General features: G+C 51.6%; 2 protein-coding genes across 2 annotated transcripts; one reads left to right on the top strand and one right to left on the bottom strand.

The window, feature by feature from the left end:
- Positions 1–494: 494 nt before the first annotated feature.
- On the top strand, positions 495–1,968 carry ACTL9 (actin like 9). Its single transcript, XM_012790831.3, has one exon. It carries the CDS (start codon positions 660–662, stop codon positions 1,908–1,910), a length of 1,251 nt encoding a protein of 416 aa, XP_012646285.1. The 5' UTR covers positions 495–659; the 3' UTR covers positions 1,911–1,968.
- A 19,735-nt stretch (positions 1,969–21,703) lies between these two features.
- NFILZ (NFIL3 like basic leucine zipper) lies at positions 21,704–22,558 on the bottom strand. The gene has a single exon (XM_075998390.1). The coding sequence runs from the start codon at positions 22,556–22,558 to the stop codon at positions 21,704–21,706; it is 855 nt and encodes a 284-aa protein (XP_075854505.1).
- Positions 22,559–24,964: the final 2,406 nt, after the last annotated feature.

Raw genomic sequence — 24,964 nt, 5'->3', positions numbered from 1 at the left:
AGGCATCGGGCTGACATTCGAAGAGGCGAATCCCTGCTTGGTGAAAATGTGAGAGGACGTGAGATCCGGGCAGTGGGAACAGCACGAGACGCAGAGGACCTGGGGCAGGGGTGTCCTCGTCCCGCCCCACTTCTCCCCACCTCCACCCCGGGCTGGCCTGCGTCTCCTTTGGGAAGCCAGAAAGCCACGCTCGCTGGTGGCCTGATTAATATTAATATTCTGATTAATATTCTGAGGGCTGACAATCCCATACGAATGTCAGAGGCCTGTGACCATCTCTCCACCTCCGCGCTGTCAACAGCTCCACCGCGGGTCCCAAGACAAGGATTCCCGCGTCCCCCCCCCCCAAGTTCTAGAATCCGGAAGCTGCGTCACGGGCCCCTCCTCTAGACCTCTCTATCCCTCCCTCTCCAAATGTGGGGGGTCTCGGGCAGAGAGGTGGTCCGGGGGCAGGCAGGGCTGGGAGGGTCCCCTGCATTGTGGCGTCTTCTGGGAGGTGGGAGGGGACGGGTGACGTCACAGACTGCTGGCCCGCCCCTCTCCCTCTCTCCCTCCACCCGCTTGCCGCTGGCCCGGCCTCAACTTCTCGCCGCGCTCCCACCTCCAGGAGAAAGTCGTTAGCCTCGCCGCCGAGCAGCCTCGCCGGGCCACCTGCAAACATGGATGCAAATGTCCCCAAGCCCCCAGAGCCCGAGTCCTGCCCAGAGGCTCCCAGGACTGGCCTGAACCCCAGCTCGATCCTAAAGAACAAGACCCTGTATGGCAACGCGTCCGGCATGGTGGGCGACAGGCTGCCCCCGAAGACGGGCGCGGTGGTCATCGACATGGGCACGGGCACCTGCAAGGTGGGCTTCGCGGGGCAGGCGCGGCCCACCTACACCGTGGCCACCATCGTGGGCTGCCAGCCCCAGAAACAGGCCACCGCGGCGCAGGCCTGCCTGGAGACGTTCATAGGCGAAGCGGCCCGCGCGCGCCCGGAGCTGACCCTGGTGCAGCCCATCCGCAGCGGCATCGTGGTGGACTGGGAGGCCGCCGAGCTCATCTGGCGCCACATGCTGGAGCACGACCTGCAGGTGGCCACCCAGGACCACCCGCTGCTCTTCTCGGACCCGCCCTTCAGCCCGGCCACCAACCGCGAGAAGCTGGTGGAGGTGGCCTTCGAGTCGCTGCGCTCCCCGGCCATGTACGTGGCTTCGCAGTCGGTGCTGTCGGTCTACGCGCACGGGCGCGTCAGCGGGCTGGTGGTGGACACCGGCCACGGGGTCACCTACACGGTGCCCGTCTTCCAGGGCTACAACCTGCCGCACGCCACCGAGCGCCTGGACCTGGCGGGCACGCACCTGACCGCCTTCCTGGCGGAGATGCTGGCCGGCTCGGGCTTGCTCCTGGGCCAGCGCGACCTGGACACGGTGGAGAGCATCAAGCACCGCTACTGCTACGTGGCCGCCGACTTCCAGAAGGAGCAGGCGCGGCCCCGGGAGGAATGCGCGCAGACGCTGAAGCTGCCCGACGGGCGCACCGTCACGCTGGGCAGGGAGTTGTTCCAGTGCCCCGAGCTGCTGTTCAGTCCCCCGGAGGTCCCGGGGCTGTCGCCCGTGGGCCTCCCCGCCATGGCCAGACAGAGTCTCCGCAAGGTGCCCCTGGAGGGGCGGGCGGAGGTGGCCCAAAACGTGCTGCTCTGCGGGGGCTCCTCTCTCTTCACCGGCTTCGAGGGCCGCTTCCGGGCCGAGCTGCTGCGCTCTCTGCCCCCCGAGGCCCACGTGGTGGTGGCGGCCCAGCCCAACAGGAACTTCTCGGTGTGGATCGGCGGCTCCATCCTGGCCTCGCTGCGCGCCTTCCAGTCCTGCTGGGTCCGGCGCGAGCAGTACGAGGAGCAGGGGCCCCACATCGTGTACCGCAAATGCTACTGACCCTACTGACCGGGCAGGGGAGGGGGCGGGGCGGGGAGTAAAACCTCTGCTACCCAGCCCACGCCGTCCTGTGGTTGCCCCAAGACCCCGCCCTTCCGCTGGTGGACACACCCAGACACCCTGACCTCCTGCTGATTCACCCGCTGAGACGCCCCTAATCTGAGCCCCCAAACCCACCATCCTGGGATCCACCCCCTCCCCGATACACTATTATGCTCTAATCTATTTATTTTGGTGGGGAGCAGAGATGGGGTCTTGCTGTGTTGCCCAGGCTGGTCTCGAAGTTCTGGCCTCAAGTGCTCCTTCTGCCTTGGCCTCCCAAAGTGCTGGGACTACAAGTGTGAGCCGCCATGTCTGGCCAATGTATTGCTTTTGATATAGCCCCCCAAGATTCCCCTTGGCTTCAAGCCCCCCAGTTCAGTTGATGTGCACTTCAAGGACCCCCAACCTGCCCGCCAAGGAGCCTGCAGTGGAGTGCTCCTGCCTCTCCCTTTCCATGGGTGCTCCCACCCCTACGTGCACCCCCAGAATCTGCCCCCCATTTCAAACCCCCCTAAATTCCGCTTGTCAAGACACCCCTGGTTCTCAGCACACCAAATCTACCTCTTCACTGGTTTCCCCCAAAATGTCCCCCCAACAGGGGCTGAACCCCCACATCCACCACGGAGACCCATGCTCCACATCTGCCCCAGAAATCCTCCCCTCCCCCAACGTTCTGTCTCACAGAGCCCCGTCCTCAGCCCCCGAAATCCAGGGAGGCTCCAGCCTCCCAAATTTGGACCGTGCTCTGGCCCCCATGCCCATCCCATAATGACTCCGCTAGACGCTAGGCCCTCCAACTGCCCCCTCCACAGACACCCCGCAAATGTGCCCTCCCAAGGCCGCTGCATGACGAACCCCAGGACAGCCCACCTGGGGCTGTCACGGACTGCCCGGAGCCCACCCACAAGACCACTCCCCAGGCGTGACTTGGACACCAATGGGTGCCAACATTGCTGAGGGCTGCCCAGTCCACTGGAAACCCCAGGTGGGGGCTTCACCTGGACGCTGGCTCTCTCTGCCGGCCCCCGCACAGGTCCCCAGGGGTCCATCTTCCTGGGCCTGCTGTCCCCACCTCCCTCCATCCCACTGGAAGTTTCCCTCTCCGCCTATTCCTGCCACCCCGCCCCAGGGGCTTTCTCTAGAACCTGCCCTGGAGACAGACGCTACTCAGGACCAGGAGGCGGGGCATCCTCCCCCCGGGGCGCCTCCAGTCCCCTCTGGAGGCAGGACCCTCTGCCTTCCCGCCCTCCTGGGGGACTTCAGGACCCCCAGCCAGCAGTCTGGAGACGTTTCCTCCAATTTATCAACGCAATCAACAGGAACGGCTAGAGCTTATCTTCGTCCACGCCATGCCCTCTTCTCCCGCAGCCCACGCTTTGGAGCTGGGGCACACACAAGCCAAGTCCCCCAGATCACAAACATGCAGGGCTGGACCGGTCACCCCCTTCTCCCTGGATTGGGCACCCTCCTCCCGGGTTGTAGGGTGTTGAGGAGACACTTCCTCTTGTTACCACCAGGGGGCAGCACCCCCAAGCTCGAGGTGAGGAGGGCTGCCTCGAATTTAGAACCACCCTGCTTGAAGCGAGCCAGGTACCTGGGGGTGGGGGGACCCACACACGCAGGAACGGCGGGGGTGTGAGTCAGGCTGAGTCTCAGACGCCACAGGAAGTGAAGGGAATGCAGGAAAAAAAAAACCTTCTCCCCGTTTGCTGGGAAACCCCAAAGACCCTCATTGCGACCAAAGTTTCCCCCAACTCCAAACCTTCCCTGGGGCATAAATTTCCCACACATTCCCCCTGGACGTGTGTCCTACCCGCTTACACACTCCCAGTGATGGGGATCTCACTACCTCAAGGCTGTTGTCAGAAATCTCACCTCCTTCTACAAGTCATAGATAGGCTTCTACCCAGCACGTGGGCCCCAACCCCAAGCATCAAGAACACAAAAGACCCTGACTCCCCCTCCTGTTTCCCCCACACACCCCTAACATCTGCTTTCTGCCAAGTCACGTCCCCAGTTTCTTCAATTTCTGGTTTATATCGTTCATGTGTTCATCCAATAAACATTCACTGATTACCCACCTTGAGCCTTGCATGGTGCTGAAATCTAAGAAAATCACAGCAAACAAGACCTGGCATCTCTGCCCACCATACCCTCCTTGAAGGCTCTGAGCAGAGAAGGTAGATCGATCATTTCCCTTTTACATTTCTGCCATCAACTTCCAACGGTTCCTGTCTGTTTCACTCCCTGATCCACAATGCCTTTCCTTCTAAATGCCCCCAAAACTATCCACCTCTCTCCATCTTTCCCATACCAACCCTGGATGCATTGCTACCCTGGACAATAGTAGGAACCTCTTCTTCGGCGTCCCAGCCACCCTCTCAGAAGACCCTCTTGCAAAACGTAGCTCAAAACACATGATTTCCCACTCAGAACATCCTGATGGTTTTCTATCACATGCAAACAAAACCAAGTGTTTTCTGTGGCCCTGGACCCTCCGCCAATCTCTCTGAACCTCTCCTTGACTATCCGTCTCAGCCCCCTCACCCTGGCCACGCTAACCACCTTTCTCTTTCAATTGAAGGATAAACTGTGGTCCCCCAAAATTTATATGCTGAAGCCCTGACCCCCAGTCCCTGAGAATGGGACTTATTTGGAGATCAGGACTTGAAAGAGGTAATTAAGTTTAAATGAGGTCATTAAGTGAGCCCAACTCCAATAGGGCCGGGTTCCTTACACCAAGAGGATGTTAGAACACAGACACACACAGTGGGGTGACCGTGCAGAGACTGAGAGAGAAGACGGCCATCTACAATAAAGACAATGATGACATCAATACTTCCACCTAATGTGGAAGTAACTATCCCGTGTAAACTAGATAGTTGGTCAAGGAGAAAGGTCTCGGAAGAAACTAACCCTCCTGGCACCTCAAACATGAACTTCCAGGCTCCAGACCTGTGCCACCATACATTTTTGTGGTTTAAGCACTTTGCCACGACAGCCCGGAGTAAACCGAAACAGATTTGGGTACCAAGAGTGGTTCTGAAAGGAGTTATAAGTACCAGCTGCAGCCACATGACCAGGTACGAAAATGAGGACTGAAATTTTCACCCGTATTTCTTCCCGAATTTGTCATGACTATGTTCGTGCTTGTGTCTACAAAATATCTCTGTTTTCCTCCCGCCCTCATCCCCTTGGCATGAGATGCATTAACTGTATTGCGGCATAGCATTTAAGTATTGTTAACTTTACATCACACCATTCAAGTAATAAATGAAGGAGAGGAGTGAGCATCACCAAGGACTTCTAAGAAGCAGAGTCTCACATTAGGCGGAAGTCTGATGTCATTATTGTCTTTATCTGGAAATTGAGCGTGATTTAAGGAGATGCATATGGGTGCCGAGTTGACAAGAGGTGAGTGTGTGCTGGTGAACTTCACAGGGCAATTTGGCTGGGCTACTGTACCCAGAGATCGCATCAAACATTATTCTAGATGTTTCAGTGAAGGCATATTTTTTTTAAGTGCACTGAACATTTAAGTCAGTAGACTTTTTTTTTTTTTGGCATATTATGGGGGTACAAATTTTAAGGTTTCAAAAAATGCCCTTTCCCTCCCCTCCCCCCACAAGTCTGAGTCTCCAGCATGACCATCCCCCAGATGGTGCACGTCTCACTCATTATGTATGTATATACCCGCCCCCCTCCCCCCTCCCCCCTGCCCAATACCCTATTACTGTAGTTCCTATGTGTCCACTTAGGTGCTGCTCAGTTAATACCAGTTTGCTGGTGAGTATATGTGGTGTTTGTTTTTCCATTCTTGGGATAAGTCAGTAGACTTTGAGTCAAGTAGATTACCCAGCATAATGGGGGGGGGGGGACTTTCACTCAATCAGTTGAAGAATGAGAAGGAATTCTGCCAGAAGCTGCCTTCGGACTCAAACTGCAATTTTTCCTGGGTCTGCAGCCTAGCAGCCTACCCTGCAGATTTTGAACTTGTCGACTTCCACAATCACATGAGCCAACTCCTTAAAATAAACAAATCAGTTTCTCAGTCTCTCCCTCCACCCCATATATTAGCCAGAACCCTGGCTAATATACCTGCCAAGCCTCTTTCTACCTCAGGATGTTTGCATCAGCTAAGTGGCTCCTTCCCACCCCCACCCCCTTGATTAAACGTAGCCCCACTTCTCAGTATGACACAAAGCCCACATGCCACAAAAGCAATTTTGAAAACAGTTGCCTTCGTGTAAACATCCAAAAGAAATCCGCAAAGTTAAAAATCACCCCCACACGAAGTCAAAGGATGATTTTTTTTTTTTTTTTTTTTTTAAGTAACAAATAGGCCGGGCTCACGCCTGTAATCCTAGCACTCTGGGAGGCCGAGGCAGGCGGATTGCTCAAGGTCAGGAGTTCAAAACCAGCCTGAGCAAGAGTGAGACCCCGTCTCTACTATAAATAGAAATAAATTAATTGGCCAACTAATATATATAGAAAAAATTAGCCGGGCATGGTGGCGCATGCCTGTAGTCCCAGCTACTCGGGAGGCTGAGGCAGGAGGATCGCTTGAGCCCAGGAGATTGAGGTTGCTGTGAGCGAGGCTGATGCCACGACACTCACTCTAGCCTGGGCAACAAAGGGAGACTCTGTCTCAAAAAAAATAAAATAAATAAAAAGTAACAAATAATTTTTAAAGACACATGACAAATGGAATAAAACTATCTGTAACTCATAACCCAAAGGGATAATGTCTTTTCATAAATAAAGAGCTCTTGGAAAGAATCAGTAAGAAAAGTTAGCAGAGGATATAATCAGAGAGCTCACAGGCAAAGAGAAAACAAATGGCTCTTAGCCCCAGACGATGTTCAATTTCACAAGGGAAATGAATATTTTAACTGTACTGCGATATCATTTTTAACCCGTCAGATTGTCAAAGATCAAGAGGTTTGATTACTGTTGGCGAGTTTCTGGGGAAACTGGCACTCACTTACCTTGGCAGTGAGAGCGGAAACTGACACACCCCCGTGCTGGGCATGTCGAAATGACAGATAGGCACACCTGGCCCAGCTGTCACACTTCCAGGAATTTCGCCTTCAGATACAATCAGCTCATTTGCAAATTGATGTCAGTGCAGTTAGCCATTCTTCCTGGCTGCAACATGTTGGAAACGAGCTAGACGACCTTCTGCACAAATTTGCGTTCCAACACAGCAGAAATACTACTAATAAACCCGCAAGCTTTGTTTATTGACACGGAGTGATCTCCAAGATATATTTTAAATGAAAAGGAAAAAAAAATAAATAAATAAAAAGGAAGGCCCAGAACAGTAAATGGGTGTGTGGATGTTTGCCGAGAAATGCCTCCAGTTATCTCTAGAAGCTCACACAAGAAACCTGAACGGTGGCTACTTCCAGACCAGGGGTTCTCAATCTTTATTTCATGATTTCTCACTAAAGAGCCTTTTTTACACATTTTTTTCCCTAAATGCCACCCAAGAAAGTTTAATATCTGAACATATTGTATAGCTGCACCTTGGTACTATGTGAAATTTCAACCATGTAAATATAGTTTTTAAAATATGGATATTCCGGCCGGGCGCGGTGGGTCACGCCTGTAATCCTACCACTCTGGGAGGCCGAGGCCGGAGGATTGCTCAAGGTCAGGAGTTCGAAACCAGCCTGAGTGAGACCGCCCCCCCCGTCTCTACTAAAAATAGAAAGAAATTAATTGGCCAACTAATATATACAGAAAAAAAATTAGCCGGGCATGGTGGCGCATGCCTGTAGTCCCAGCCACTCGGGAGGCCGAGGCAGGAGGATTGCTTGAGCCCAGGAGTTTGAGGTTGCTGTGAGCTAGGCTGACGCCACAGCACTCTAGCCTGGGCAAAAAGTGAGACTCTGTCTCAAAAAATAAATAAATAAATAAATAAATAAATAAATATGGATATTCCCCAAGCATCCACCTAGACCGCTCTGTTTTCTTTGTAATCTTCTCCCCATCTGTGATCACCAGACTTAAATCGGATTCCTTGTTAATGGTTGGTGTCGCCTGCCTCTGTCATGAGTTCCAGGAGGACAGGGGCCACCACCCCAGTCCCAGCTTCACTCGCAGTACTCACCACACACCGAACGTTTGTTGAATGACTGGATGACCCACAACATTCCAACATTTATCAAGCGACCGAATGAATAGGCCATGATGTTCAAACGTTTGTTGAATGACTGAAGGAGCCTCAGCATTTCAAACATGCACTGAGTGACAGAATGAACGAGCCATGACTTTCCAACATTTGCCGAGTGACCAAGTGAAGGAGGCAAGAGGAGTCCCACGAGGCCATCAGGAACCCAGCTGAGATGGTGCCGAAGCGAGTGACACAGGGCTAGCAAATACAGGGGCAGCGCGCTTGCTTTAGTTGTAAAATTTGACGCCTTGTGCATCATAGAACTTTTCACGTTCATTGTGTGATTTTTTTACATGTTGCATCGATTCCACGGGCTGGAGGGAGGGAAGAATAGAGGGTAACTGTAGGGGGTAGGGATTTCTTTTGGGGGTGATGAAACCCCTCTGGAATTAAATAGAGGTGGTGGTCGCACAACCTTGCCAATGGCCTAAATGCTACTGAATTTTACACTTTAAAGGGGTGAATGTTGGCCGGGTGCGGTGGCTCACGCCTGTAATCCTAGGGCTCTGGGAGGCCAAGGTGGGCGGATTGCTTGAGGTCAGGAGTTCGAAACTAGCCTGAGCAAGAGTGAGACCCCGTCTCTACTATAAATAGAAAGAAATTCATTGGCCAACTAATATAGAGAGAAAAAATGAGCCGGGCATGGTGGCGCATGCCTGTAGTCCTAGCTACTCGGGAGGCTGAGGCAGGAGGATCGCTTGAGCCCAGGAGTTTGAGGTTGCTGTGAGCTAGGCTGACGCCACAGCACTCACTCTAGCCTGGGCAACAAAGTGAGCCTCTGTCTCAAAAAAACAAAGGGGGGGGTGAATATTATGGTATGAGTAGTCTCGATTTAAAATATTGCCTTGGAAGAGAAAGATGGCTCATGGTTAGCCCAGGAAGAAATTAACATGCAACATAAAAGAAAAATAACATAAAACCTGTTATGGACTACAGAAAGAAAGAGAGAAGTTGACCTCCATTATTGAGATTTTTGATGCCCTCTTAAATTATGCTTGGGTGAGGGGTAAGACTCACTCCCCTCACCCCAATCCCAGCCCCAGGGAGGAAGCCACCAAGCACGTGGACTGGAAAGTCTCATAGCATTGGAGATTCAAGGAGCTGAGCCCGTCAGAAGTGGCACGAGGCTGGCCCAGAGGGATTTGTCAAAAGGCAAAGCCGAGCCCAGAAAATCGCCCCCCCCCGTCCCCACCTGCACTGGGGGAAGCTTCAGCTTCTGGGCCTGTCCCACCCAGGCCCCTGCCCCAGGAACAAGAGGGACCCGGCCAACACCTCACCCCCACACAGCAGAATCAAAGCCAACCTGGGGAGGAAAAGTGTAATTCCCAGCAGACAGGGAATTCTGTGGGGGTTTTTTGTTACGGGAAAGTTTGGTTTGGGGCAGGGGGCATGGGTGGTTTTTTTTTAGATAGAGCCTTGCTCTGTCATGCAGGCTGGAGTGCAGTGGTGTCATCATAGCTCACTGCAGCCTCGAACTCCTGGGCTCAAGTGATCCTCCCACCTTAGCCTACAAAGTAGCTACGACTACAAGTATACCCCACCATGCCTGGTTACTCTTTTTTTTTTTTTTTTTTTTTTTTGTAGAGACAGGGTCTTGCTATGTTGCCCAGACTAGTCTTAAACCCCTGGGCTCAAGCAATCCTCCTGCCTTGGCCTCCCAAAGTACTGAGATTCTGGTTTCAGTAGGATCATTCTCACACACAAACACACACACCTATACCCTCACCCTCAGCTGTGCACCAGGGTCTCCTAAAACATCACTGGACAAATGTGGCTGCCAGATGTGGGGAAGAAAAGAAAGACATAAGTCACAGAGTCCAAGATCTGGGACTAATGGATTTTTCCAGAACCCCACTGATGGCTGGCCAAGGTGGGCGGTGAGCAGAAGCCAGGCCTAGCACACCTGGTTGGCAGTTACCAGTTACCCCTCGAGGAACTTGTCTTACCTCCTGCACCTCCCTCCCTTCCATCCCCTTCACCCCAGCCCCATGCCCCACCCTAGACCAGGTTAGACCTCCTCCTCCTCTTCCTCCTCCTCCTGGGGACCCAGCACCCCTTCCTTCTACCCACCACCCCTTTCCAGTCTACCCACCACCTCGCAACCCTGTGAATCTCTTCTGCAAGAAGCAGATCTGACCATGCACTGCCCCTGTTCGATATCCTTTAATGGCTCTGGGTCTGATCAGTTTTCCCAGAGCCCCACTGATGACTGACACCCTCCCTGCTCCCTAACTGTGTTCTGCATTCCAGCCCCCTCTCTGGCCTCCTTTTGTTTCCTCAAACTCAGCGCCTTCCCTCCTACCTCAGGGCCTTTGCACATGCTGCTCCCTCCACTGGGTATATATAGTCTTTCCTCCCTTCTGTCCCTAGTTCACTCCTATCTCCACTTCAGGTCTCAGGGAAGCCCTGGGTGACCATCCAGGCTGGTCAGGTGTATGTGGCACCAAGCTCGAGTCCACCCTAACATTTATTGGGATGGTACGTTCTGCCCACACAGGTGATCCAAGTCAGGTTGGCCTCTGCCATCGGACTACCACTTCCAGGGGGGGCACAGGCTGTGGGTGCCTTGTTCACCGCTGTATCCAGGCACTTGCACTTCTTTGTTGACAATCTCGGAGCTTTCCATCCAGTGGGAGGAACAGACAATAAAGATGGAAAGAAATAAGAATTTCAGGGGCAAAAATTTCCCTGAAGGAAATTGAGAGGGGACAATGTGACAGGTGATCACAAAGGGCCTGAGAGGATGAAGAGGAAGAGATTTCTAGGCAGAAAGAACTGCAAGGGCAACATCACGGGGGTCTTTGAGAAACAGGAAAGGGACCAGTGTGACTGGAACAGAGTAGGTGAGAGGGAGAGAGGCAGAAGGTGACACCAGGAAGGTGTTGGGAGCAGGTTGTGGGGAGCTTTGTGGGCCATGACAATATCGAACTTGACCCAAGCCCTGTGGTCCCAGAAAACAGTGAAAGTTAAGAATTCCCCCACCCTTTGTGTTCAGAGAAACCGTCTACTGCATATAACCACACGTGCCCACTGTGATTGTTAATTTTATGTGTCAACTTGCCTGGGCCATGGGGTGCCCAGATATTTGGTCAAATATTATTGTGGGTATCTCTGTGAGGGTGTCTGTGGGGGAGTTTAACATTACACACACAATCTGTGGAAAGCCTGAATCGAACAAAAAGCCTGGCCCTTCCCCAGGTAAGGGGGAGTTCCTCCTGCCCACCTGTCTTTGAGCTGGGTCATCATCAGCTTTTTCCTGCCTTTGGAGTCAAACTGAAACAGCGGCTCTTCCTGGGTCTTGAACTTGCCACCCTTTCAACTGGAACTACACCATCGGCTCTCCTGGGTCTCAGGTCTTTGGACTCAAGCCTGGAACCATCAGCTTTTATGGGTCTCCAGCTTGTTGCCAACTGCAGATCTTAGAACTCAGCCTCCATAATTGTGGGAGCCAATTTCTTTTAATGAATCTCTCCCCCCCCACACACACACACCCTGTTCTGTTTCTCTGGAGAACCCTGAGTAATACAGAGATCTTTGTTTTCCTATGACAAGGCTAGACCCAGACCCTCCAAATTCCCATTTTTGCCTCATAAATAAATACCTAAACTGCTTGTCTCCGCTGATCAACTGGAACAAAATGTTTGTTAACCAAACTTTAGTTAGGCCTCCCTCCTTCCCCAAACCCCTAAACTTTGGTCTACACTCACTCTGAGCTAGCTGGTGGCCCCTCTGAGAACAAGCTGGCCTCTGGGTAAAATAGCCCCAGATGGACTATCCTATCACACCCCCTCATCCCACTTCCCCACACCTGGTTCTTTGTAGCCTTGCTGACTCCCCTCTGTAAGAGAAAAACTCTTTTGCCTGACTTTTGAGATGCTTGTAGACTTTATAGTCAGAGGATTTCTGCTATTGCAATAATACACACACACACACACACACACACACCCCTTGCAATAATTTTTTGGAATAAAGTTTCCCTTGATTCAGCCCAGATTTGTTTTTTATTTGGCAGCCACAGGAAGGACTTTGGATTTTTTTTCTAGAAGCAATAGGGCACCAAGGGAGGATTGAGAGCAAGGAAGTGGCATGGTCGGCAGCAACTAGGTGGATTGGGGGAAACCAGGAGGAGGCAAGAGGTAGTGGCAGACCCGGGAAGGGGGCAGATTCAAGCTGCATTTTGGAGAGTGGGTGGGCAGAAGGATGAGAGTTACAGCAGGTCTCTGGAAGTCCCCAAAACCTCCAGCACAAATAGACTTTACCAGTTTCACGATTTGACAGCTACAAGCCCAGCCAGCGACAGTGGCTCAGCATTGGAAGAGGGAGTAAGCTTGGGATGGAGGGTGCAGGGGGAGGGCCCTCCAGAAGGTGTAAGATCATAGAGCACTGAAGTCCAAATGGGGAAACTGAGGCACGCAGCGGCACAGTGCCCTACCCACAGCCATCAGCATGCCCATGGCACAGTTGGGGTTACCAAGCAATCGATGGGCTCGTTTCCCCAATACGCATAGATTAAGGAAAAAACAAAAAAACTCGACTTCAAGTCAACTGGCAAAGAGACAGCAAAAGACACCCACATCTGTCTCCCGGAGCTGAGCGAGGGGGACCTGCTTTGCAGGCTTTTATAGGCATGGGGTAATAAGGCGTGCTCTGATTGGCTCTCGCAAAGAGGGGCTACCGGAAGGCATGATCTGATTGGATCATGCCATGCGCCATGCGGTGTCTGCTTCTTAATTCAGCCCCCTGCTCCTCCTCCGCAGGTGAAGCACTTAGGTTCCGCCTATGGTTCATCTGGGCAGGCCCAGGTTACCTGGCCTTCAACGTGGTGGGGGTGGTCCGTGGTAACTGACAAACAACTCACAACTTGTTAAGTAAAAATTGAGCCAGGTTGGTCTGATGTGGTTACACTGGGGTTCAAATCCAGGTTTCCTGCCTCCCAGATCTGGCTTGTCCCACCACCCTACCGTGTTTGTTGAGCAAATAGGATTTGAGCCAGGAGTTGCATTATTGCTGGGTTTGCAGAGCGGGAGAGGGATGAGGGCATTCTGGTTTTGGGAACAGAGGGGTTATAGGTGTGGAGGCTGGAATGAGAGAAGCAAGATGCAGGCCGTGAATAATGGTAGAGCCAGCGGGCAACAGGTACTGCTGGACTCTGCTGTAACCACCCCATGGCCCTCTGAGGTAGGAACTGTCAATGGAAAACAAGCCAAACTCTGTAAAATAATTTACAGAGGTTTATTATGAGCCAAGTTTGAGGACCATGACTCAGAGCCACACCCAAGAAGCCTTGAACAAGTGGACTCGCTGTGGCTGGGTTACAGTTTGGTTTATACATTTCAGGGAGACAGGGATTACAGACAAAGTCATAAATTAATACATGGAAGGCATACACTGGTTTGGCACAAAAAGATGAGACATCTCAAAGGGGGGGACTTACAGGTTATAGGTGGATTTAAAGACTTTTTGACTTGTAATTGGTTAAAGAAATGAAGCTTTGTCTAAAGGCTTGGAATGTTTTAAGTTAAGACATTTAAAGCTTAAGGAGAAAGAGAGGTTGCAATTAAAAAGATGTTCAAATGAATATCAGTAAAATACTTACAAAGTTAATGTAATTTTGGATCAGACAATATGGGTATGAAGTTCAAAGGATTACTAGACACTAAAAATGTCAAAAAAAAAAAAAAGGATAAGGAAGTCTGTTTATCAGAGACAAGCTACAGGCCATGTATTTATTGTGTAAATTGAGGACCGGCAGGTGTGACTTGCACAGCCTCAGGCCTGTTAATGGGTTACAAAGGATGTCCCCAAGAAGGGAGGTGGGCATGATGAGGCATGTCTGACCTCCCTTCTCAGGGCCAGCAACTCAGTTTTAGGATATCCCCTTGGCCAAGAGGGGGTCCACTTAGTCAGTGGGCATGGTAGGAGCCTTAAGATTTATTTTATTTCACAGAACTGCGATTGCCCCCATTCTACAGATGAGGAAACTGAGCCCCAGAGAGGTGAAGCAAAGTTGTCAGGAGCAGAGCCCTCTCCCCTCTCTCCGGGAACACAAGCTGAGATGAGGGTTCCTAGTCTCTTCCCCACAACCAGGCCCAAGACAGGAAGATGGTGGCCAGGGCAGACCTGCTGGGCGTGGGTGCCGGCGGGGAGGGGCCAGGCCAAACCACAGGACAGCGTTTCTCAGAATTTACAGTATAGGGGGAGGCTGGGGATGCCCCAAGGCCTTTGCAGCGAGTGGGCAGAGATGGGACAATGGGTGACCACACTGGTGGCCTTAGTGGAGGGGGCTCTACTCTCCCCAAAAAGTCTCAGCCTTGAGGCTTCGGCCCCACAACAGGGCGTGGGGAGAGCCACATATGGAGACTTGAGGGGGTCCCTGCACACCAGGCTGGAGCACACACACACGTGTACATGAACACGTCTCATAAATATGTGTACACATAGGTGTCGTGCCCACACCTACACGCCTTGACCTGAGCACACACATGTACATGCATGTGCTGGGTCCCACATGCACAAATGGGCAGGAGCGTGTATGTGTGTGTGAGTCGCATCCCTACGCAGGCAGGTCAAAGTGCTTCACACCTGGTCACCCACACATGCCCACAAAGCCGGGCCGGCTGGGGTCCCTCAGCTGCACCCCCAAGTAGGAGCCAATGAGGACACCTTCTCCCACATCTTTGTCACACTCTGCACCGGCTTCCCTTATCTCTCTGTCCCTTCTGATCTCTCATATGCCCACTATCACCATGGCATGGCAGATTCACTTGAATTTTTTTTAATTAAACTAAAATTCACATAACATAAAATTAAGCACTCTAAAGTATACAATCCAGTGTGGTCTTTAGTACATTCACACTGTTGTGCAACCAGAGCCTCTATCCAGTTCCAAAACATTTTAATCATCACAATAAAAAAAAATCTGCATGAGCGGTCACTTCCCATTTCCCCTTCTCCTCCAGCCCCTGATAACCACGAATCCGCTGTCTCTATGGATTCACCTGCTTTGAGCATTTTTTATAAATAGAACCAGACATGTATTCTTGTGTAACTGCTGTCTTTCACTTTCTCGTGTTTTCTAGTCTTGGTTCCAATGCCACCTCCTCAGAGGGACCTTTCCTGACTTGCCCAGTCTCTGAATGTTCTGGCCATCAGCTCACAGCCCTCTGTAGCCTCTGACATAATCCCAATCATGTTATTTGTTCACACGAACATTTTTCCATCTCCTTCTCAAAAGGATAGGTTCTGAAAGGCAAAGTATAGGTTTTATTATCTCTGGAAAGTTGTGAATGAATAAATGAGTGGACGAATGAATAAATGAATGGGTGGATGAATGGATGGATGGATGGATGGATGGATGAATGGATGAATAAATGAATGGGTGGATGAATGGATAGATGAATGAATAAATGAATGGATGGATGAATGGATGAGTAAATGAATGCGTGGATGAATGGATGGATGAATGAATCAATGGATGGATGGATGGATGGATGGATGGATGGATGGATGGATGGATGGATGAAGGGATGGATGGATGGATGGATGGATGAAGGGATGGATGGATGGATGGATGGATGGATGAATGGATGGATGGATGAATGGATGGATGGATGGATGAAGGGATAGATGAATGAATGGCTAGATGGATGGATGAATAATTGAATGAGTGGATGGATGGATGAATCAATGAATGAATAAATGAGGTGTAAATGAAGGACCTAGGTGACACCCTCCTTCTTTCTTATCTCCCTCTGCCCCATAACACGGCCCCTGCCTGCTTCCTTCTCAAATCTCAGATTCATTTTGACAATATTAATCCCACACCCACAGCATGGCAGATCCTGTCCCAAATAGGGGAGCTTTTTCTGTGAACGCGACAGACAGGATCCCATTCCCTTGGCACCTCCATCCTCCAGGTAGAGACAGACCATAAAACCTGGTGACACAGGATTTGACTCCAGTCGAAGCTGGTACTAGGAGGATCATCTTATCCTTTTCAGTTTGTTGACTCGTTCAACAGATATTTACTGAGCATCTACTATGCGTAGGGTCAATGCAAGTGACAGGCTATTTTAGAGTGGGCGTTCAGGGAGGGCCTTTCTGGGGAAGTGGCATTGGAGCTCAGACCTGAAGATGGAAAAGGAGAGTCATTTAAAGAATCGGGGAAAAGCATTCCAAGAACAGAGAACAGCAAGTGCAAAGATCTTAGGCAGGAAAAGAATTTAAAGAACAGACAGTTGGCCAGTGACGCTGGTGCGGTGATAACGAGGGGGAAAACAGCCCGATCACCAACTATGTGATGTTAGGCAAGATATGTAACTGCCCTGAGCCTCAGTTTCCCCATCTGTTAATGGGTAACATAATAATGAAGCCTTTTTCAGAGGGTCAAAAAAAGAAAAATCCAGGACAAATTACCGGCACAGTCACTGGCCCAAACCAGACATCCAGGGAATGATCCCCGCCCTCTTGTCTGGGGGACAGACCCTTGAGACTCACCATGATTTTAGAGCAAGTTTAAGCCTCTACCTCCTTCCTACACCCAGGTTTTGTGTGGCCACTCCTGCCAGTGTCACCGGCTTATCGACAACTTATCTCCAGCTTATCTTCCTGTTTACCTGAGCCGACCACGCGCCGCTTCGTGGGCTGCCTATTCCTGGCCACTTCCTCGCTGACCCCCCTCCCACTTCAGCCAGCCCTTGACCCTTCCAGCGCCCCCCAAGTGTACCCGCCCCTCCTCCCTCCCATACTCATCAAAATGTTTATCTCGTGGAAGGCAGCTTTGTAACGAAGAAAAGAGAAACATCAGTGGGTTGGGTTTTTTTTTTCCATGATTCCACCTCGTGGAGCAGCTATGCCTGCCCTTCCCCTCGTCTCTCCAAACGGCTCAGAAACAGAGATGGGGTGAGCACCCCGGCCCTGAGGGCAGAGGATGCGTGGCCACTCCCGAGGAGATGAGTCACAGAGACACTGTGGTTGGTCACCCTCCGCCCCCACCCCCAGACAATGAGCCAGCTCCCTCGCACTTCTGTGGCGGATTGATTTATTTTCACTCAACCTCACGCACCACAGGATGGGGGTGGGAGGATGGTTACAGCAGAAATAGGCTCAGAAAACTCCTCCATCGCCCCCATCTCACTCAGAAAGGAAGCCAAAGTCCTCACCTCGGCCCACAGGGCCCTGCACGACCTGCCCCCATCACCTCCCTGCCCTCCCCTCCTCCCTGTCCCACCCTGACTCACTCTGCTCCCGTCTCGCCGGCCTCCTCACTGCGCCTCCAACACGCCGGGCACTGTTCCTGCCTCCAGGCTTTTGCACAGGCTGTCTTCTCTGTGTAGGACATTCTCTCCCCCTGGCACATGCATGACACACGCATGACATACTGTCTATGGCTGTCTTCATGCTACGGCGGCGAGTGGAGTCGTCACACCAGAGGCCTTCTGCCCCTCAAAGCCAAAAATATTCTCTCTCTGGCCCCATACAGGCAATGTCTTCCAACCCGTACTCTGGATTAATGCTTCTAAAACTTTTAATGGGCATGCAGATCACCCAGGAATCTTGTTAAAAGACAGTTTCTTTTCTTTTCTTTTCTTTTCTTTTTTTTTTTTTTTTTTTTGAGACAGAGTCTCACTTTGTTGCCCAGGCCTGAGTGAGCACCGTGGCGTTAGCCTAGCTCACAGCAACCTCAAACTCCTGGGCTCAAGCGATCCTCCTGCCTCAGCCTCCCGAGTAGCTGGGACTACAGGCATGCGCCACCATGCCCGGCTAATTTTTTCTATATATATTAGTTGGTCAATTAATTTCTTTCTATTTATAGTAGAGACGGGGTCTCACTCTTGCTCAGGCTGGTTTTGAACTCCTGACCTCGAGCAATCCGCCTGCCTCGGCCTCCCAGAGTGCTAGGATTACAGGTGTGAGCCACCACACCTGGCACACCCTGGAATCTTGTGAAAAGACAGTTTCTGATTCAGCCATTCTGGGAGGAGCAAGAGAGTTTGCGCTTCTGATAAGCTCCCAGGTGATGCTAGTCCATGAACCCCAATTTGAGTATTGAGGATCCAGGTAACTCAGGGTTCATCCGGGATGTGTCTGAGAACCCTTGTAGACAAGACAAGAAAACACGACCCCATCAGCATCTTCACCTCTGCCTCTGGAGGCCACCGAGCAAAGCAGGCAAGAACTTTCATTCAACGTTTATTGCACAGTCTACATGGACCAGACAGACCGGAAGCAAGAAAAGAATCTGACACATTCATATCCAGAGAGATCTCACCAGCCTGGAAGGCTGGGTTGAAGAGGAAAGGTAACATACATGTTTGCATAACGTGCTAAAATTCAGTCCCAACGTCAACCATGAATCTAATGGACATAACTGGAGGGTCACGTGGATGTCCAAGGTGGGAAGTGGCTCCAGAGTTCTTATGGCAGCAGCTTCCAGTGGCTCTTGGAGGGCAGAGGCCACACCTGTGGCCCCAGGGCCCAGCACAGGAGGAGAATGATTGACATATCTTGGGCGAATGTTCTAGATTTGTGCAAGTTTCCTCTTCCTGAATCACTTTTTTCCTCACCCAGTTCCTGCTTGACACATAATAGGAGCTCAAAAATTTTTTTTGGAAAAAAATATATATATTTAATGAATGAATAAATGATTCATATTCCATTCCAGGCGCCATCATATATAAATAGCATTGACAAAAAAAAAATAATAAAGAGCCAGGCCAGGGCAAAAGGAATGGGTTTTCGAGAATGAGTAGACATTTCCCCCGAAGAGAGAGCACTACTCTGGGGATGGGAACATGAGAGCTTTCTAGAAAGGAAAGAAAGAGAGGGGAGTTAACATTTGCTGAGTGCTTACTGTGTGCCAGGCTCTATACCAAGTGCTATGCACAGAATAAATGAGACTTAATCTTCTCAAACCATCTGAGGTAAGTGTGGTGGTCTCCACTCCAGAGAGGAGGAACTGCCACCATGCCAGCCATCTCCAAACAGGGGGAAGGAAGAGGGACAAGGGGTCTGAGTGGACCCCTGTATTAAGAACAGAATCAAGGCCGGGCGCAGTGGCTCACGCCTGTAATCCTAGCACTCTGGGAGGCCGAGGTGGGCGGATTGCTCAAGGTCAGGAGTTCAAAACCAGCCTGAGCGAGACCTCATCTCTACCATAAAAAAAATAGAAAGAAATTAATTGGCCAACTAATATATATAATATAAAAATCAGCCGGGCATGGTGGTGCATGCCTGTAGTCCCAGCTACTCTGGAGGCTGAGGCAGGAGGATCGCTTGAGCCCAGGAGTTTGAGGTTGCTGTGAGCTAGGCTGACGCCACGGCACTCACTCTAGCCTGGGCAAGAAAGCGAGACTCTGTCTCAAAAAAAAAAAAAAAAAAAAAGAACAGAATCAGAGGTGGAAGTTTGCAAGAAATGGATTTTGGCTCAAGAGAAGGAATAGTGGGTGACTTTGGAGGAAGTGAGTTCTCCACCTCTAGAGGTATTCAAGTAGACTGGATGACCTCTCATCAACAGACTCTAGGGGCCCCTTCGAATGTGGAAGTTCTGATTTGCTCTAGATGGATCTTTCTCTGGGCTTTTCCAACCTGGACCTCCCCACCTCCCCAGTCTACTCCCTCCCAGCTACAGATGCTAGCTGGGGCTGCCGCCTCCAGGCAGGCCTCCTTCTTGCCTCCCTGGGACACTCGGGAGAGATGTGAGTCTCCAAACCAGGACCAGAGGTAGGGGATAAGGCAGGGCACTGAGCCCCTGACCTGCCCACACCCAGGGCAGCAGATGAGCTGGCAGTGAATGTCCTCAGAGGGGAAGGGGCTGACCACTGCAGCTGTGACCAGAAGAATGGGGCCTGGCCAGGTCTTTGCTCTCTGCTCCCCCTGGAAAACCTGGCCTTGCCCAGTTCTTGCCCTGGACAAGAACCAAGGGGTTGGTAGGCAGAGGAGGGCCCGGCTGGGACGTGCAGAGTCTCAGGGCCGCCCAGTGAGAGCGGGCTCTTGGTGACACTGCCCACCTATTGCAGCAGTGAGAGGGAGGCAGCCCGCCTGTCCCCTCCCTGCACAAGCTCGGGACAGTGATAAACGCGGAGTGGCTGAGAACTAGCCTGGCCATGATTGGAGTTGGGGTCTTCTCATCCAGAATCTAGTAAAATCTCTGACATGATTTGAAAAATAATAATAAAGGGAGAGAGGGCCCGGGTGAGAAACTGAAGAGGGTGTGGGCTTTTATGAGCCCTGGGAGACCCTCCTGCAGAGAGGCTACATCTTCCTCCCAGCTCGGGGGTGGGGAGGGACATATATGTACCTGGTCTTGGGGGCAGAGGGCAGCTGGGGAGAGAGAAGACACTGACAAAACACACACACACACACGCACACACATTGCTGACCTGCTCCAGCAGCTCGGGGTCCTGAGCTCAGACGCAGAGGAAGCCATCTGGATTGGGTAAGTCCAATCCCCAAACTGGGTGATAAGGAACCCCCCCCCCCGGAAGGGACCCAAAGAAGGGAGGATTGAGACACCCCAAGAAATTCACTCCACTTTCAGTATGGCCCTCGGTATGTCTCTTCCCAAACCCCCATCCCCACCCCTCAGAACAGGAATCCCAAGGCCAGGAAAGTGTCCTTACACTTGTCACTAAACCGGGCACAGAGGGAGAGTCCAAAGTGGGTGGGTGAGGAGACAGGTGAATTGTAAATAAATGAAGGAGTGGGAGAATGAATGAATGATAAACAAACGAGCACATGAGTGAGTGGCTAAATGAATAAATGAAACGATAGGTGGACAGATGGGTGAACAGGTGGATGGATAAAAGGATGGGTGGATAGATGGAAGGATGGATGAATGGATGGATAGATGCGTGAACAGTTGGATGGGTGGATGGATAGAAGGAAGAATGCATAGATGGATGGATAGATGGATGGATGGATGGACAGATGGGTGAACAGGTGGATGGGCGGATGGACAAATGGACAGAGAGAAGAAAAGGTAGGTAGATGAGTGGATGGGTGGATGGACAAATGGACAGAGAGAAGGAAAGGTAGGTAGATGGGTGGATGGATGATGGATGGATGGATGGATGGATAGATGGATAAAAAGATGATGGATAGATGGACAGATGGGTGAAATGGTGGATGGATGAATGGACAGAGAGAAGGAAGGGTGGATGGATGGATGGATGGATGAATAGATGGATGGATGAGTAGATAAAAAGATGAAGAATGGATGGATGGATGGATAGTAGGAAGGATGGATAAATAGATGGATGAACAGATAGATGGATGGATGCATGAATAGATACATGGATGGATGGATGGACAGATAGAAAGAAGGAAGAAAGGAAAAAAGTGACCACCCAAAGCATAGATTTTGGGGCAGGGCATGAGCCATGGTAGAATCCAAGGTGGGACCCCATGCCCTCCTCCTAGAGGCCTGGCCTCGAACTGAAAAGCGGACCCTCCCATCCAGGGGACCCCCTGCTTCCTCCAGGCCTCGCCCAAGGCCAAGGCCTCATCCCTAGACAAACACGCTCATCCCCAACCAACCTCCCCTTGCAGGCCTGGCCCCGCCCGGGGAAAGCCCTCAGAGGGTGCCCCGGCCACCCTCTCTTCCCGAGGCTTGGGACTTAATGCGCAGTTTGTGGGGCAGAGAGGGCTGAGTCACACCCCCAGGACTGTTCCCTGGGACAGGGCAGGTCACCCCGGGAGGGAGCCCCATGGGGTCAGCGGTGGGTGTCAGCAACACATCCGAGGGCCCTGAGGCCTGGCATCCGGGGAACATGGGCGACCACAGCCCCCAGCAGGGCCTGAGGTCCGGCCTGGGCCCCACACGCCCATCCAAGAGGTGACAGCTGAAGAGGGCGGCTGGCAGGGCGGTCTGCAAGGCCATGTCGGTTCTGTTGGGGGCAGGGCATGCAGGGTCCTGGGGGGACCTGGGGGCCGCAGCCAGGCCACTCCACCTGGGAGCCAGCAGGCAGCTCCGGCACCCCGAAACGCCAGCGTCCAGGGAGCACGGCCTTAGGAAGCAGCCGTGGGAGGCAGGCAAGAGCGAGAGCGACTCAGCCCCAGCGCGGGGGTCCCCAGTCCAGGGGGGTTCCCAGAGCAGAGTCTGCAGCGGCAAAGCCCGGGCGCCCCCGGGGGGCTGCAGGGGGCCAAAGTGAAGCCTGAGCGCCCGCAGCTCGGCCCTGAGCAGGGTGTTCTCCTCCGCCAGCGCGGCCAGCCTGTCCTCAACGGCCGCGTCGTTGAGTCGCCGCTTCTCCCGGGATCTCTTGGCCGCCTCGTTGTTCCTCCTCCGCTTCTCCCAGTAAACCGTGTCCTTCTTCTCTTCGGGCATGAACTCCCGCTGCCGACGCGTGGCGGGGCCCCTGCCCCGAGCCCCCCACGGGGCCTTGCTCCGCCCCTGAGGTGCATCCGGCAGGTCCAAGAGACCCACGTCCATAGCTGCGTGGGGGACCTGGGAAGAGGAGAGAGGTCTTGGAGCGGATGGCCCTTCCCTCTAATCCAGCCTGCGCCTCCTCCACCGCCCAGAGAGGGGCGGGTGGGGCGGGAACTGGGCTGGAGACAGGGTGGGGAGGCCAGGGCTGGAGGCCAGAGCCGGGAGCAGCAAGGAGGAAGCAGAGCGGGTGGGATGAAGGTTTGATGCCCACTGAGGAGAGGCTGCTCGGGTGGGAGAGGCTTAAGAGCAGACCGCAGCCCCCCCAGAGAGCTGGTTCGGCCCTGTGTCCTCAAGGGGACACGGCCTCCTTCCGGGGCATTCTCCTTACCACTGAGAAGGTCGGCAGATAGGCCGAGGGATCAGTTCAATCAGAGCTCCAGGGCAAGATTCTTAGAGGCCCAGAGGGAGAGAGAAGAAAGGCTGGACCTAGAAAGAGATGATATGTGTGCATGGAGCTAATCTGGGCCAAGTAGAGGTCAGAAAATAAGCTGCTACTCACCTGAACAGTGCCCAGATTGTACCCCAATATCTCCTCAATCTATGGCCAGAATTTTACACCTACCCATCCATCCATCCATCTATCCATCCATGCATCTATCCATGCATCTATCCATCTATCCATCCATCCATCCATCCATCCATGCATCTATTCATCCATCCATCCATCCATCCATCCATCCATCTATCCATCCATCCATCCACCCACCCATTCATCCATCCATCCATCCATCCATCCATCCATCCATCCATGCATCTATCCATCCATCCATCCATCCATCCATGCATCTATCCATCCATCCATCCATCCATCCATCCATGCATCTATCCATCCATCCATCCATCCATCCACCCACTCATCCATCCATCTATCCATCCATCCATCCATCCATCCATCCATCCATCCATCCATGCATCCATCCATCCATCCATCTATCCATCCATCCATCCATCTATCCATGCATGCATGCATGCATCCATCCATCCATCCATCATTCATCTATCCATCCATCCATCTATCCATCCATCCATCCATCCATCTATCCATGCATCCATACATACATACATCCAACTACCCATCCATTCATCAGATCATCCAATCACCCATCCACTCATTCAACTGTCCATTTGTCCATCCCTCTACCCACCCACCCAACCAACTCACCACCCATCCACGTATCCATTCATTCACCCCCCTACCATCTTATTTTCCATCCATCCACTCGAACATCTACCCATCTCCCCATCTATTTGTACAATCAACCATCACATCTACCACTCACTCTCCCATCCATCCATCCAACTGTCCATTCATGCACCGATACAGTCATTTATTAAATAATATTATTCCTTTACTAGGTATCTTTTCATCCATAGATTCATGCATTGCTTCCACCCATCTATCCATTTTTTATTCATCCAAATGTCCCTCCTAAGTGTCAGCCATCCTTCCACAAACCCATTCATTCATCTATGTGTTCATCTATGGGTCCTTTCACCCAACCAACAAGAGAATTCTTGAGAACCTCCCATGTGCCCAGTGTTGAAGGACCTGAGTGTTAAGGTTCTTAACCTCAGGACAGAGAAGAGAACCAACGTCATAATATTAGATTCCCAACTCCCAGGGGGGAGCCCAGAAAGGATGCCTGGTGTCCCAGGGATGTCCCAAGGATTGGGTGTCACCTCCTTTGCCTTAGCCAAGTTTCCCGTATTAGTTTTCCTGAATATTCTAACACAAAGATCTGGGTTTCCTGTGACCCAGATGGTGATGTCAATACCTTCTATGATTCTGATACAAAACAAGTGGACAGAAAAACTGCAGCAAGATGAAAGGGTTCCACCTAAGAATTCAGAAGAACTTCAAGAAAGAGGGGACATTGATGGCTGGCATCTTTACTGTGAAAACCCATGACTGTAACCTCCATAAGGGGAAGTATTATATCACTCTGACCATGATCCCAAGTCCACATTTCCCAAAGTGTGTTCTCAGGAACCCCAGTGATGAGGGTGTTCTGCCAAAACAACAACAACAACAAACATATTTGAGAAATACCTACATACCTTATTCCTTATTCCTTCAAGGAAAAATCACAAAGTACATTAAAGGCTCTGAGAAGTCCTGCAAAAAAAAAAAACTAATGTTAGTTTTGTTTGGCTTAGAGGTTCTCAAACTTATTTGCCCACAAAATACTTTACAAAACACCTGGGAGGGGGAGGCATATTTATTCATACATTCACACAACACTGTGCCAGGCCAGGTCCCAAAGTGAACATTGGGACAAAAGAGGAAAATCAAATTGCCTCGCTGCCTTTATAAAGTCCCTAGTGTCATGGAAAAGGTAAGAGTGAAAGAATGAAAGAGAAGGAAATGGGCCCAGAGAAGGTCTTTTTATCTGCCCAAGTCACACAGGA

This window comes from Microcebus murinus, chromosome 27, assembly GCF_040939455.1.
Source record: "Microcebus murinus isolate Inina chromosome 27, M.murinus_Inina_mat1.0, whole genome shotgun sequence".
Classification (NCBI taxonomy): Eukaryota; Metazoa; Chordata; class Mammalia; order Primates; family Cheirogaleidae; genus Microcebus; species Microcebus murinus.
Note: the sequence above shows the minus strand (reverse complement) of the source record. Positions and strands in the feature narration are given on the sequence as shown.

Coding starts and splice junctions, on each gene's coding strand:
- ACTL9 (XM_012790831.3), top strand. CDS start 660: ATGGATGCAAATGTCCCCAAGCCCCCAGAGCCCGAGTCCTGCCCAGAG.
- NFILZ (XM_075998390.1), bottom strand. CDS start 22,558: ATGGACGTGGGTCTCTTGGACCTGCCGGATGCACCTCAGGGGCGGAGC.